The sequence below is a fragment of the Aythya ferina genome (genome assembly GCF_964211825.1).
Source record: "Aythya ferina genome assembly, chromosome: Z".
Taxonomy (NCBI): domain Eukaryota; kingdom Metazoa; phylum Chordata; class Aves; order Anseriformes; family Anatidae; genus Aythya; species Aythya ferina.
This window is the reverse complement of record NC_140299.1, coordinates 55,843,701-55,858,620: the sequence shown is the minus strand read 5'-3', so window position 1 is coordinate 55,858,620 and position 14,920 is coordinate 55,843,701. Positions and strand designations below refer to the sequence as shown.

The following is a 14,920-nucleotide window of genomic DNA, read 5'->3' as shown; positions in this document are numbered from 1 at the left end:
ACCGCAGCAACGCTAGGCTTGTCCATCAGCTTTCAGCCATGTGACCTTTAAATTCAGAGCAGTGATGAGGAAGTTCAGCCACCCAAAACAGGGAGAAGCCTGTCACCATCAGGTGCAACTCTGGGAACCACAAAATCAGACACAGCATAATTCCCCAAGTCTAACTCAGCTCAAGCAGCACCATCACACAGTTAGACCGACAAAACAAGCTGCCAATGGATCTAGCCTAGAACAAATTTTCACATTCTGCCTTAACTCAGTTCTGACTATTTTCATCTCATGTGTTCCCAGAGTAACACCTGCATGCAGTTACACATCCAAAAAAGGAATTAATTAGTTCATTTGAGAAGACTACTGCTGTCCATACCACACAATAATCCCTAACCCTGCCAGAACTTCATAAACCCTGCCAGTCTTCATAAAAAACATGAGCTTTCGCTGTACGAATGAAGTCCATCTCCCTCCACCAAAGCAAACACAAGCTCAGGTTTTTTTTTTTTTTTTTTTTTTTTTTTTTAGCAAAGGCAAATGCTACTTAGGTCTTTTGTCCAGAACAGGGCTAATGCATCAGTCCAACAATGAACCTCAGATGAATAGTTTCAAGAGGGAAACAAGCCTGTCTTGGAGCTGGAGTTACTGTAGCATGCACAAACACTGCAGTTTCTTGCAGCAGATTAAGGCACTATGTAAAACCAGCCTTTAAGCCACCAACTTGTTCTTCTCCTAGTTCCTCAGTAACAGCAGTCAGGTGCCTCATTTCCCTCCCCACTTTTTAATATACTGATATAATTAACACGTAAGTGCAGAATGACTTAACTTTCCAGGGCAGAACCATCTGCAGCAGCTACTTTGAAGAGGAAATGTTACACACTTACAGAAGTACACCATTAGTGTCTTTCAAAATCATCTCTCCAATGGCTCTACAAAGCTACGTAAGTCTCACTCAAACACATTCACTTAGCTTATTTTCAAACTCATGCCATGGAAGTATGAAATGTCAGAATTACATAGCAGGTTCTGTACATCATGTTATCTGAGATAGCCTTCTGAGCTAATGGGAAGCACTTCACTCTCTCCCTCCAAAGAAGGGAGGACCATTAGGACAGAATATGATTCCTTTTTAAATTGTTTTAACTAGGGAACCCAGTAAAATACAGACATCGTTATAGGACAAGAGAGGTGCTGTCTCTACAGTAAGAGAAAGTGTAGAAAATATCCCCATGAATTAATACAGTAAAAAAATCTGTTAAACCAAGCAGTAGCTAGGCAGAGCACTGAGTACTGTATGTACATGTGTATATGTATAATATAGTTACTCAGATACACACATAAATATTTAATATATAAAAAATAAAGTGCTTTCTATCAGGTCCCAATGTAGGGACATTATAAAACATTTCACCAACTGCAAAACAAATAGATACAAAGAATACTACATCCAACGTACATGAGAACAGTTAACACAGTATGTACAATCTGGTGGGTGTCCCAAGACAAAACATCCCTTCATATACATTGTATATACATATATACTCATCTTTACTCAATATATTATGACAATATATATTTCAAAACTTTGTTATAGACAAAGAAAAAAACAACAACACCTACAAAAACACAACAAGGATCAAGCACACAAGTCCAAGACTGACAAAGAATTGGCTACCCTTGCCCACAGCACCACCTCTGCTGCTGGGAAAGATATGCCAGCGCTCCTTTCTGGGGTGCAACGCCTCCACATCCTGCAAGGCACTGTGAGCAGCAGCCGTGAAGTTAGCATCACCAGTGGTAAGCAGGTCAAACACACATGAGTAAAAATAGATGTCCTTCACCAGCATCTTCTCGTTGCATTTGGTGGTTGCAGATTCCAGTGTGTACACAGACCGGGGATGAGCAGTGCCTACCTGAGGGAGCAACTGGCCCCTCACGGGTAAAGGCAAGTGGCCACTATCATCTATACGTTCACTTGAAGGGCAACCATTCACACACAGCTGCAGATCCTGACTCTCCTCGTAGGCCATGGCCAGCTCTTGAGGCATGCGAATGGCCAGCGTTAAGTAGCGCCCAAGCTGACGTATGTACACCATGGTCCCAATATGCCTGGCATGCATTTCGATGTATTTGCCACTGACTTTATCCACGATTTGCAAGCTCTTGGTGTTCCCATCGCCTCCACCTGTTGTACCATCAACAAAAGCTGCAGGCAAGTCATCAGTCACTGCTTGGTATACCTTCTGATCCGTACAGTCCTGGTATGATTTAAAGATAATAGTTATCTGGAGGAGAGAGATAAGAAAAAAAAACAAAACAACAAAGGTTAGTGATCATGGGAGAAAAAAAAAAAAAAAAAAAGAGTCATTTGAATCTTTTTTCCATTTTGCAGCTGAGATTTTCTGGGACTGCCCGCTAGTCCAGACTTTGACACTTGCCTGCATTCACGCCTAAGCAGAAAACAGCCTGTACACATGCTTAAAGCAATATTTTCCCAGGTGGCAATTGTTAAATTTGTTCTTAACTTGGCCTGGAAGCAACAGTATTAGCATGTGGTAACTGCAACAAGGTCAGGAAAGGAAAAGGCTTATATTTAATTAAGCATCACAACTCCCTGTTGCCTGATGGTTTCTTAACACTTTGGAATGCATCCTGCAATCACAGTGGAATGATGTGCCAAATAATTCCTGCACTACTAGCCACCAGAGCAGAACTGGATTGAACTGCGTGAAAGCACAGAAAGGACCACAAGAATTCAGCTTCCCTCACCCACAATATTCTCAACACCTCTCTCACAGTGACTGTGTGACTGACCTGTGTCGGGTACTTGTTACTTCCTGGAGGTGTTGCCAGGATTAGCAGGGTGAGACTGCTGTAAAGGCACAGATGTATTTGGTGCTGTTATCAGCCACCAACACAACATGCACCAAAATGAGATGTACGAGCACGAAGAACAGCTAGTCATGTAAGTGCTTATGGCTCCTGGATTCATCTGGCCCAGGAGCTCGGGGATTTGACACTTCAGTCTGCTGCTGCTCAGTAATGTGCTGATGGAGAACCAAAGCAACACTGAAAGATACTCCAAGTCATGCCTTTGAAGGGTGAGCTCCAGCACAAAAACCACAAGTACAAAGCAATTACTCAGTCTTTTAAGATTATGACTGGCCTTTTAAACCTTAGCACTTATTTGAATACGCCACAAAGGAAAGAGTAGGTCCTCCAGTCTTACTTGAAGGGAATAATCAGGCTATTTGGCACACCAAACTCAGAGTGCCTAGTGGCTTTTTCAAAAAATAAAATTACGAGGAATCACGTATAAATGTTACAAACAGAGATACTTCTTCCTTTACAGTTTTGAAGCAGAGTAAATAATGATTTCTTGAAAAGGTCAAAGGATATTTTGTACCAAAAATAAATATTTTTCATTATTTTCATCCTTGACTGGTTGATTACATCAAAATTAATTAGTCTGTCATTTAAGCACTCTGCTACAAGATTCAGAGTACTCCAAAACACATTAGAGGGTATTTCAAATTAACGTTACAATTTTCCTTAAGATCTACTTTATGGCAACCTCACATTATAATTTCACTTAGCCTGCACACTTCTGCTCAACAGCTTTTGTTTCGTACCACTCTGCTTTGAAGTCAGAGCTAGAGGTTAAGTAAACAGCTGCACTACAGACAATCTGAATAAAACCTCTAATCTCTTTAGCCTCACCTCTCCATGCCAGTCATAAAAGACAAAAGTCTACCCTTTTCCCTCCTTCCTCTGCAATAATTCCTCCTCTGGAGTATGCAGACATACTCTAAACAGTACTGCATTGTTCTTCAGTATTTGGCACGTCCTGGTTAGTTGACACACTCAGTCTGTGTCTGTCTCTCACCCACACTGACAGCACTCGCTATTTTCATTCCATATGTTCTTGCTAGTTGCTGTCTGGAATTTTCAAACGTTTTTCCTTTGCTTTAATCAGTTACGCAGCTAGTTCGAGACCATCATCAGTCAAGTGATCTGGTAAGCATATCTGTGAGCCACACCTAAGCAAGGCTTGAATGCTTGTGATGAAGATTCAGAAAACATTCAAGCACACTTCTTGTTGTAAAGACCACCTCACATCTTTGTGCTTGTTGAAGTAAACTCACCAACCTAGAGAAGAGATACTTGAGATTTGGAAAGCGATTAGTGCTTCTGCACATAATCCAGAGCCTCGTGAAGCAAATCAGGTGTTGTATTTTATATAAGTTTCAATTAAACAGATTTCTATCTCAGCCTGCTCAGATGAAGAAGCTACTTCCTGGGACACTTTTGTGTTGCTTTGCAAAGAAAGAATGATTTACATTTCAGCAGAAGTAAAGCTCTGCATCCACTCAGCAACAGAGCGAATCTGGAGATAACAAGAGGCAATGGTTTTAATGACAGACAGAACTGGCTGCTTCACAGAACAGCTAAGCAAGGGACCTAGCAAAGTTTACCAGGAAGCATCTAAGTCTTCTCTCCAAAACTCCTACCTCTGAAAGAATGAAATGCAAACAACTTCAGAGACAGAGAGGGAGAACAGAAGCCTTCACCCTAAGGCAAAATCAGCAGTCACAGCTTCACGCTGAATGAGGGGTGAACACCTAAGTGAACAAAGGCCCCCAAATACTTTGCAAGGATACCTCCTGAAGAGGATCAACAAAGAGACCATTAAGACTTGCCAAGGACAACCATATTTAAACATTGTGGCTCTAGACATGAAGTCTGGATGTTGCATTTTCTGTCCTATCATATTGCTCTAATCTAGATCAATACAACCAGAGATCTGTAAGGTCATCAAATCACAGAATGGTTTGGGTTAGAAGGGACCTTAAAGATCATCTAATTCCACCACGGGCTGGGATATCTCCCACCAGACCAGGTTGCTTGAAGCCCCATCCAACCTGGCCTTGAACACCTCCAGGGATGGGGCAACCACAGCTTCCCAGGGCAACTTGTTCTAGGTGTGCAGAATTTATTCCTTGTATCTAATCTAAACATACCCTCTCTCAGTTTAAAACTATTACTCCTTGTCCTATCACTACAATCCCTGACAAAAAGTCCCTCTCCAGCTTTCTGATAGGTACTGGAAGGCCTGCCCAGAGCCTTCTCTTCTCCAGGCTGAACAACCCCAACTCCCTCAGCCTGTCTTCATTGGAGAGGTGCTCCAGCCCCTTGATCATCTTCATGGCTCTCCTCTGGACTTGTTCTAACAGGTCCACGACCTTCTTGTGCATGATCTTCCAGAGCTGAATGCAGTGTTCCCATGGGAGCAGGGAGAATCACCTCCTTCACCCTGCTGGCCACATTTCTTCGGATGCAGCCCAGGACACAGTTGGCTTTCTGGGCTGTAGATGCATATTGACAGCTCATGTTGAGCACCTCATAAACAAACAGCCCCAGCTGCTTCTCATCAAGGCTGCTCTGAACCCATTCTCTCTCAGCCCAGCCTAAGGTCCTTCTCTTCTCACCAGTTCCTACCTCAACCTCGTAACTTGGTCCTGAGGGATACTGAAGACCTTGTTGCAAAGGGAGATGAAGCAAGTTTAATTGCAAAGCTTTTCCTGTTTAAGTTTTCAAGGTGACATTTTTGACTACGTCATACTTTTGCCTTTCTCAAACAAGTTTAGCATGTGCACACTTGTATGCCTACTGCAGGAAAATTCCTCAGGAAAGAGGCTGACAAAAAAAAAAAAAAAAAAAAAAAAAAAAGAGAGAGTTCATCCAGATGTTAGAAAACACACATGAAGTATCACATGCAAGAAGGTGACACTACCTACTGAGCAAGCAGTGACTTTGGAAAAATCTGAAGGAAACTCAAGAAAAATACAGCCCTGATGGCTTAGTAGTAATTTAATTAAGCACTGGAGAATAGGTAGATGTTTCAGCAGAAAGTTTTATGGTATTAGATCGGTGGTCTTCAAATATCCCTGGGAAGGCAGCGAAAGACTTTATGTGGTATGTGTAAGGTAGCTTTTAAGAGTTCATAGGTAGACAACTCCCTAGTGTACATGACGGCCTTAAATGACATCCAAAAGCTTTCAGAGTTCAAATATACATATAATTAAAAGGATATATTTTTTTAAAACCCAGTGCATTAAATAACTTCCAATCTATAACAGATATTTCCACAGCTTTTCTTTCCTGAGGGCCGCAACAGGTATGAATCACGCACTGATCTAAGAAACCAAGTACCACCCAAAGAAAACCACCTGAGTAATGGCCCATGCAGAAAGGTAGAGCTAGAGAGACTTTATTAAGTAGAACCAAAAGGATTCATTGTAAAATTTGGATTCAATATCCTAATTTCAAGTTACATCACATGCTACTGCATTTTAAGATGCACTGCATGCCTTTCTGGATGAAACAAAACCAAAAGGTGCTTCACAAATGCTAACGACTGCTCAGCCCATCAGACAGCACTAGGCAGCAGAATCTCTCTCTCCACATCCCCATGTTTTGTGGTGTGCCATGACTGAAGTAGCTGTAGCTCAAGGACACCAGCAAGTCCTATGAAGGCAAGAGGTCTTGGGGCAGGGCAGAAAAGATTTAAGGACTACTTCAGGGATGCTGCTGGGGCCAAATTCTTGGAATCAGTGAGGGTTGAGGATATTACAAAGCAAAATACTGCAATCCCTCTTCAGCCTGCTGGTCACCTACAGCAGCACTGTGTAACATTTTATCCTGACACGTTAATTACTTCAGAGGAGAAGGTGTATGGATTCCATGCACAGCAGAAATAAAAAGGAGGTCGATCTGAATACAAGATGGAGTTCAGCACTGAATTTCCAAAAGGAAAGACAAGATCACTCAGGAAAGCTTCTCTCAAAGTTACTGTTCATAAATCACTCAAGAACCATTTCACACCTAGTGTTAATTGATTTAAAAATTACCTACAACTTTACTTCCTAAAGCAACGTGAATAGTAGCTAAAATATTCTACCTCTTTTTTTCAAGCAGACCTCTCCCTCCACAGCAGTGAGGGAGTAGCAAGCAGTGAGAGCAAACAAGCAAGGAAGTAAAGCCTAAAAGACCCCCAAGGCTTTAAAGGCATTCATACAGATGCTGCTGGGTGAGTCCTCCTGCGTACTCTGTTTTCCTCTCCCTAAAGGAAGGAGTTCAAGCCAGTGAAGTCCCTGTAGCAGTTGTCCAGCAGTTCCACAGATGTAACACACAAAGAAACAGTTTAGTGCCTGACAAACTGCCACAGCTTGTCCTACAAAAACCCTTTAGTACGTCCAGGTTGTTCTGAACACCAGGAAACAGCACAGTTTATCTTCACACTCATGAAGCTGGCAAATCACCAAACTCAACAGATCGCCTGTGCCCAGGAAAGCTGTGGCTGTTTTTCTGTGTTATTCTTCTGAGACTGTCCCAAACCGTGCTGCACATCAAAGTAACCCTAGGAAAGCTTTGCACATAGGGAACGTGTCCATGACAGAATTAAATGAGCTTTCCTGATGGACAGGATCATGAGGAATGTGCTGAATGCACAAGCACAGAGCTGAGGCTTGAGATAGATGCAAGAAATTGTGTCAGAAATGAAGCTTTGCATTCCCCTGACAAGTCTGAGTTCCAAGAGCAAATACAAGACCAAAGAGCTTATCTGCATCTTCTGTAGAGCACAGAGGAAATCCCTCAAACCAAAAAACACAGCACCCAGCAGACAGTATCTTCTGCTGCAGCCTCTGCCTAAGAAGCTAACCTCAAAACTACATTCACTGCCTGTCTTGCTGCCAGGATGGTGCCAACATCCCTTTCTCCTGAGCTTCTCTATCACCCATTGCTACTCATAACAAAAAAAAACTACTTATTTTCACATGCTGTGAACTAACCATCATTTGGTTATGGTCAAAAGGTTACTAGGCACCAAAGCACCAATTTGCCCTAACCACAGTTGCACAGTAGAAGTTTATTATTTCTTCTACCTTGTCTTCTATGAAGCTGACTATTCATGGAAAAAAACAGGTATAGAAAAGTAAAGCACACCAACAGGTGTAAATTTATAGTTGTAATGCATGAAAAGGATTCTAAATTAGAACCTGTCACACTGTTTAAACCCGAGAGGAGGTTTCAGTCTGCCCTAACTGCAGTGCAAACACAGTTCAGGGGACATTCAGCAGCTAGCTGTTTGGAAAGTCTAGTCAAGGCACAGGCAAGAGGCTCTGGCTGTGAGAAAGATGGCTTGTCTTAAAGGCACTGGCAGGCATTTGCCTTTCAGAAATATCCCAAATCCACTGCAGGTGCTCCTGCACCTGCAATTTTCAAGCTGTCCACAGCTACCTGCTGAATCATTTGATTGGCTTATGCCCAACTACATGCCCAAGCACGGCACTACCTTGCATGGAGTGCAAAACCCCAGGCCCTTAACTTTACCCTTCTGCTTGCAGTCCTCTCTACTCTTCAATCACTGAAATGAAACACTCTAAGGTAATAGGAAGAGGAATCAGCTTTTCTTCATGGACAACGCAGCTTTTAACTGATGTCCTCCGACAAAACTGAAGCATGTACTTCTGAGAAATAAAGCCAAATTCAACTTGAGCTTAGGAAGAATGTCTATAAAGATGAAAAAAATAATCACACGTGGTTGGTTATCTGATGTTCCCACTTAAGAACAACTGAAGGGTAACGGGAAGACAAGTTCTTTAATATTGCTTGAAGAGTAAGTACATAGTATTCAGTCTGCACTGATATCCTGAAAAACAACAGAAACCATGGTGCAAAAGAACTATTTAAGAGTTTTGACTCTGAGAAAAGGAACACTTCCCTGCTAACACAGCCAATAGTCAGTTTAAAATCCGTATGCTCAGTAAAACAACTTCAGTAAGAGCTCTTTGTTTTCCACAGCCAATTTGTTTTTCTTTCTCTGTCCTGCCATTCACTCTTTCACTCTCAGGCTGTCCACTACAAAGCACCTAAATAAGGAAAACTAGCTAATTTCCAATTACTGCAAGCAAGGAAGGTTTTGGGTAGGGAAGCCCAAGCGCCCCCGCTCCATTTGCTATTTGGGACAACTGCACTAGTGATACAGAGAACAGCTGTCATCCTGATGGAAGCCTTGTAACCCTTAAATGAAGCACACAATAATGCCTTCTATTTAATGCATTCTCCAACATACTTCCTACCTGCTCCCTCTACAGCTCCCTACATCCATTCTCAGAAAGCCCCTCTAAGTCTGCAGTGTTCTGTGTCTAAAGCTGGAGGAAATCAGATATAAAGACGCCAGTAACCTACACAAAACTCATACAGAAGTCTGCCAGAAAGAAAAAGAAATTGACCTAAGTCCAGTTACTTGGTGACAATCCCTTATTATCGATCTGAAAGGCCTTGCAATCCTATGCCAAGAGGCATAAACAGAACAGACCAGCTAAAACAACAACAAAACACAACAACAAAACAAACAAACAAAAAAAAAGTTGCAAGTTTCAGCTGGACCACAGAATATACAATAGCTTTGTTCACTCTGGATACACAGATGTCCTCACTATGGGCAACAGAAAAATGCAAAACACCTACCAAAAAATTGCCCAGAGCATTTTGTGAATATATACACAACTCCCACTGGAGGACATACCTTTCCAATTAAGGAATGAAAGGAGGAGTCTTACAGCTTTCCACGCTTACCAGCCAGATGCACAGAGTAAGTTGGGGGGAAACAGATTTTTATTCTGCATTCTTTGTTTAAAATGTCCTCCTCGCTTTCTCTTCTCCATTACGAACTTACTGGATGGCCCTCCGACTGCTGGGGTCACTTGAGTCTCGTAGGTTTTGGAGTGACAGAACAACTCTACAAATAATAATCACTTTGCTGACGATTCCTTAAAACATGGTACACTGGAATGCTACGATAAATCTGAATGCAATAACCACCCATACGGCGAAATGATAGTTAAGCCATTTTCACAAGCATACTGTATATAGGATGAAGGTGCAACATTTCATTCCTATGGCTCCTTAAATTACTTTCCCTAATAAATAGGCATTCAGGATAAACTAAAACCTCTATTCTTCTCATCTCTGTTTTCATTATGTCTGCTTTAGGGTGGTTGAAGTAGTCTAGTTAGCAGTTTAGTATTTGCTTTGGCTTCTGCACAATTTAAGATCAGCATAAACCTTTGTTATTATTTCCCATTAAAGACATATCCAAATAATGGCAATGATGAAACCAAGACTAATGATGCATAGCATTCTGGAAGCTTTTCTTACGGAGAAGGCAAACAATGGATCTGCATGCTCTCAGCTAGGAGGAAATACTCTGTAAGTAAAATTCACTGAAATTATCTTGGTAGCTCTTTAAGGGTACCTTAAGCTACACACCCATGGCCAAAATAAGGGAAGTACATCCAGCAGACATTCCACCATCACAGAGTGGAACACTTGCAGTGAAAATGTTACAGGCATCAGTGCAATAGTGGTGGTGCAATTTTAACAAGCCTTTTCTGTATCTGTTATAATAGTCTGCTTCATAAAGACATCAGGGAGTTAAGATGACGATGCACTGGAGGTATTGAAATTTATCTTGCTAAATTACTCGTGCATTCAAAAACCTTCATTTTCTACAAACAGGTGCACTGATACAATTTTGATTACCTGCCAAAGAAAGAAAATGCTCAAGGACTGTATACCAGGTAACAGAGACTACTATTAGACACATTTCTAATATCCTAAGTCATACATCTTATTTCATTTAATTGTTTCTGTGGTCAACTGTATCTGTACAAATGCAGGAATACCGAACCATGATTATAAAAGAAAAAAATACATTATCACCTTTTCCAGAATGCCAGGACAAAAACAAAACAAAAAACTTTGAGAGTAGAAACAAAGACAGAAGGTACATTCTTTGATACATGTACTTTTCCTCAGTATGTACAGATATTTATCTCCTTAAGTTCTCCTCTTAGTTATTTGCATGAGAATACATATACCAGCATAGTATGCTACTGTAGTCAATCACATCTAGAATGTGGCCAGTTAAATGTTAAGATATCATCTATCTACTACCATCCCATTCTGGCCAGCCACAGTATCTGTGGACAGAAAGACTCTAGTTTTATCTCTATGAGTAAGGAAATAAAGAGCTTCCTGCAAAACTTAACAAAACTGAGGGAAGAAGCTTACTGGAGATATGAAATCGTACTTCCTTGTACTTCAGCATCTCGCAAGAAACCCACAGAATAGATTTCAAGGGACGTAAGTCTAAATCTCTTTTGCAAAGCATATTCAGCTTAGCCTCATGCCTTCATCTTACAGTCTTTAAGAACTGACAATACAGACTGTTTGCTGAACAATAACAAGTTAGGAAAAGGTGATTTTGAATTTCCGTAGTGTATCGGTCCAACCTTTGGCCTCTCTCAAATGCCAAAATTTGCTTCACTGATATAAGCATTACGTAAGTTGGCATCTCAGAACCCAACAGAAATGCATGTGACTTGACTGATTTTCACTTATTAACAATACTGCACAGTCATCTCCTTGGAAAATGTGCTCCCTCCAACCTACCTCTGAACTTAACAATACAGTGAAAACTCTCCAGTACAGATAATCTTGAAATAATCTTGTACATGCAGGATCAAGGTATATTGGTCTCTAAGAGCTACACTACCACGGCAAAAACAAAGGCTATTTCACTTCAAAAAGCAAACAAGGCAGGTGGCAGTATCAGCTTCAAACATACATTCAAGTCATTCTGCTTACTAATGAAAAGCTACCTTCAAAAGTTCAGAGCATTTTTTTAACCCCAGACTCAAGGTACACGTAAATCACAGGACATCTCAGCAAGGCTCATGCTTTGTATCTCATTTTCTTTCTGTAGGTATACCTGCTACCTGCCTTTGGCAGAGAGAGTTAAATATTTTTCTTAAAAGAAGGAAATGACATATGCCATCAATACACATTTTCCTTCTCTAGCCACTTGAAGTGGTTCGGCTGATAGCCATTTTAAGCCTCACCTTTCTGAAAAGGTATATATACACACTTGGCAGGATTTTCAGGCTGCTGGTTCTTTCTAGAGCCAGGGCACTAAAACCTTTTAAAAACCATTTGGCATTAATGCCATTTTTTGCTACCTCCTCTCAGTTCTCTGCAGTTCCTCTCCTTCTCTCTGCTCTGAATCCTCAACATCTTGGTAAATCACAGGTTTGCCACTTTGTCAATGGATTTTTGTTCTCTACTGTTACGGCTATACAACTTAGAGAGTTTAAGAAAAGCAAAGATGGTCTTTTCCTTCTCCTTGCCTAGAATTTCTATTTAGTGCAGGGAAACAGATGCTGCAATTTGATACCTGTTTTGACAATCAAATTTATTATTCTTAAATGTTTATATTGTGATATGTATGGTGAATTTGGGGGGGAGGGGGGGAGAGAGGAAAGGAGGGAGGAGCCTGGGGAAGAAAAGGAGCTGTTTTATTTTTGAGAAAATAATCAATTTTTCCAGAAGAGGAGCCTAGCACTTTTAATTTCTCAGACAACTTAATTGAAGATTCTCAAGCTGCAATGCTCCTTTAACCATTACAGGCCGAGCCACTTACTCTACTGTCCTGGCCTTCTACTTCTGTATGCATACACAGTGTTTAAGAACAATCCATACCTTATTTGTAGCAGTAGCACTGGATCCTGGGACCACAGGCACATTCGTCACTTGCACTGATAAGTAGTTATTGTCTATGAGAGGCCAAGCACCTTCTACTTTGCATGTCTGGAAGTGATCCTTAAAAGTCCTCAGATGAGGATCACCAAACAAGCCACAAAATAGGTACGTGGGGGTAGTTTTCTCCCCTCCGGGATGTTCGCCGGCTCCTGTGTGGCCACTGTAATTGCAGGGATCGTGGGTTACTTCGGGGTTGGTGGAGGACGTGGGTCCGTCCTTGGAACAGTTTCTCTGGCTCATGAGGTCGCTGATCCCAAGGACTGCAGAATGGTAGACCAGGTTTCCACGGCATACTTTGGAGTTGCGGTAAGTGCAGGCAGAGTACGCTCGCAGGGCCTTGCAGAACTCCAAGTCAAAGCCATCGAGGGCTGAGTTCAGTTGAGAAGTCAGGGACACAAAATCGGTGGTGCACTTCTGAATCCGACAAGGCGTTTGCAGCTGGCAGTCACCTAAGCACAAAAAACAGAAGGTGGAAAGCAATCAAGCGAACCTCTGGCACAGCAAAATCCTGCTCTACACCCACATCTGCGGGAGAAAACATCCTGAAGACAGATTACGGTGCTCGCTTGCTGTATTAGAGAAAAAAAAAAAAGGGGGTTATGAGGCAGAAAGGCAGCAATAAAAAGAGGTCTGCAGGGCTGAGATGACCCAAGCATGACTTCATTTCCACCTAGACAATGGCAAGCAGCAGATTAAAAGCATTAAGCCCAGCAAAGCACGAGCCCGGCATTTCTCTCCCGATGCTATCAAGGCGATGATGCAACCCCGTGCCTCAGCTAATCACTTGGTCAACAGGCGAGCCTCCATTTCAGCCCTTTACACGGCTACCCAGCCTTCCCTTCCCTTCCCTTCCCTTCCCTTCCCTTCCCTTCCCTTCCCTTCCCTTCCCTTCCCTTCCCTTCCCCTTCCCCTCCCCTCCCCTCCCGCTGGTACCCGCACGCAGCAGCACCCCCAGCCCCAGCAGCAGCCCCAGCAGCGGCTGAGCCCCGGCGGCGCGGGCGGGCGCGGCGCTCCCCATCCCATGCCCGTCCATGCATGGCGGCGCGCCGGGACCCGCACAAAGGGAGGAGCCCCTCCCTCCCCTCCAACCTCCGCCCTCCGCCCGTCGCCATGGCGACCCGCGCCCGCCCCTCCCCGCGTCGCCCCACCCCATTGGCTGCCCGCGCTGTCCCTCAAGGAACAACGCTCCCCCCCCCACGCGCGGCACCGCCCCTGCGGGGAAGCCCCGCCCCACCCCGCCCCGCCCTCCCCGCGCGCGCGCGCGCGCGTGGCGCTGGCGTTGGTGCCCGCGCCCCGTCCCCGCTGCGAACGTGACGCGCGCGCCCGCGCTGCCACGCGCCGCCGTCAGGGGTCGCGTGTCCGCCGCGGCGCGGCCCCGCCCCCTGCCGCCCAACCGCCGTAACGGCTGCGGGCTGCAGACACAGCGCCCCCCGGTGGGGTGCGGAGCCCGGGGGGGGCTTTCGCCCTGACACCGTCCCCATGGGCTCGGCTCTGGGGAGGGCGCACCTCCAGTGCTGTGCTCAGCTTTGGGCCCCTCACTACCAGAAGGACATCGAGGCCCTGGAGCGTGTCCAGAGCAGGGCTGTGAAGCTGGGGAAGGGCCTGGAGCACAAGGCCTATGAGGGACTGAGGGAGCTGGGGGTGTTTAGTCTGGAGTAGAGGAGGCTCAGGGGAGGCCTCATTGCTCTCTGCAGCTGCCTGAAAGGAAGGGGTGGAGAGCTGGGGGTCGGCCTCTTCTCACAAATAACCAGTGATAGGACCAGAGGGAATGGCTTCAAGTTGTGCCAGGGGAGGTTCAGGCTGGAAATGAGGAGACATTTCTGCTCAGGCACTGGGACGGGTTGCCCAGGGAGGTGGTGGAGTCACCGCCCCTGGGGGTGTTCAAGGAGAGGTTGGACATTGTGCTTAGAGACAGAGTTTAGTGGGTGACATTGGTGGTATGGAGATGGTTGGACCAGATGATTGTGAAGGTCTTTTCCGACCTTCATGATTTGATGATTCTATAATTCTTTTCTCTCTGTGCTTGCTGAGGGTCTTAGGTTTACGTCTGGCAGCCAGCGCAGAGGCTGTCCCTGTAGCAGTAACAGTGACAGGCCAGTATGCAACATCTGGCTGGAGATGATCTGAACTCACAAAGGTGGAGGCGACATGTAGCATCGGGGCAGAAAGGGGAGCAGAGAGGGGGAAAAAATTCCAGATTTGGCCTTGTGGTCAGTAAAGTTTTGGCTCAGTTACTGGTAGAGCTACACATCCAACCTTCTGC

At 44.0% G+C, this 14,920-nt stretch overlaps 1 protein-coding gene across 1 annotated transcript; it reads right to left on the bottom strand.

Annotated features, from left to right (window-relative positions):
• Window positions 1–1,321: 1,321 nt before the first annotated feature.
• RGMB (repulsive guidance molecule BMP co-receptor b) lies at window positions 1,322–13,733 on the bottom strand. The gene is made up of 3 exons (XM_084504773.1): window positions 13,591–13,733; window positions 12,598–13,106; window positions 1,322–2,276 (listed from the first exon to the last, which is right to left on the bottom strand). Exons 1-3 carry the CDS (start codon window positions 13,688–13,690, stop codon window positions 1,608–1,610), a joined length of 1,278 nt encoding a protein of 425 aa, XP_084360899.1. The 5' UTR covers window positions 13,691–13,733; the 3' UTR covers window positions 1,322–1,607.
• Window positions 13,734–14,920: the final 1,187 nt, after the last annotated feature.

Coding starts and splice junctions, on each gene's coding strand:
- RGMB (XM_084504773.1), bottom strand. CDS start 13,690: ATGGACGGGCATGGGATGGGGAGCGCCGCGCCCGCCCGCGCCGCCGGG. Junction 13,107..13,590: donor GGGGGTGCTGCTGCGTGCGG/GTACCAGCGGGA, acceptor TTTTGTGCTTAG/GTGACTGCCAGCTGCAAACG. Junction 2,277..12,597: donor GTGCTACTGCTACAAATAAG/GTATGGATTGTT, acceptor TCTCTCCTCCAG/ATAACTATTATCTTTAAATC.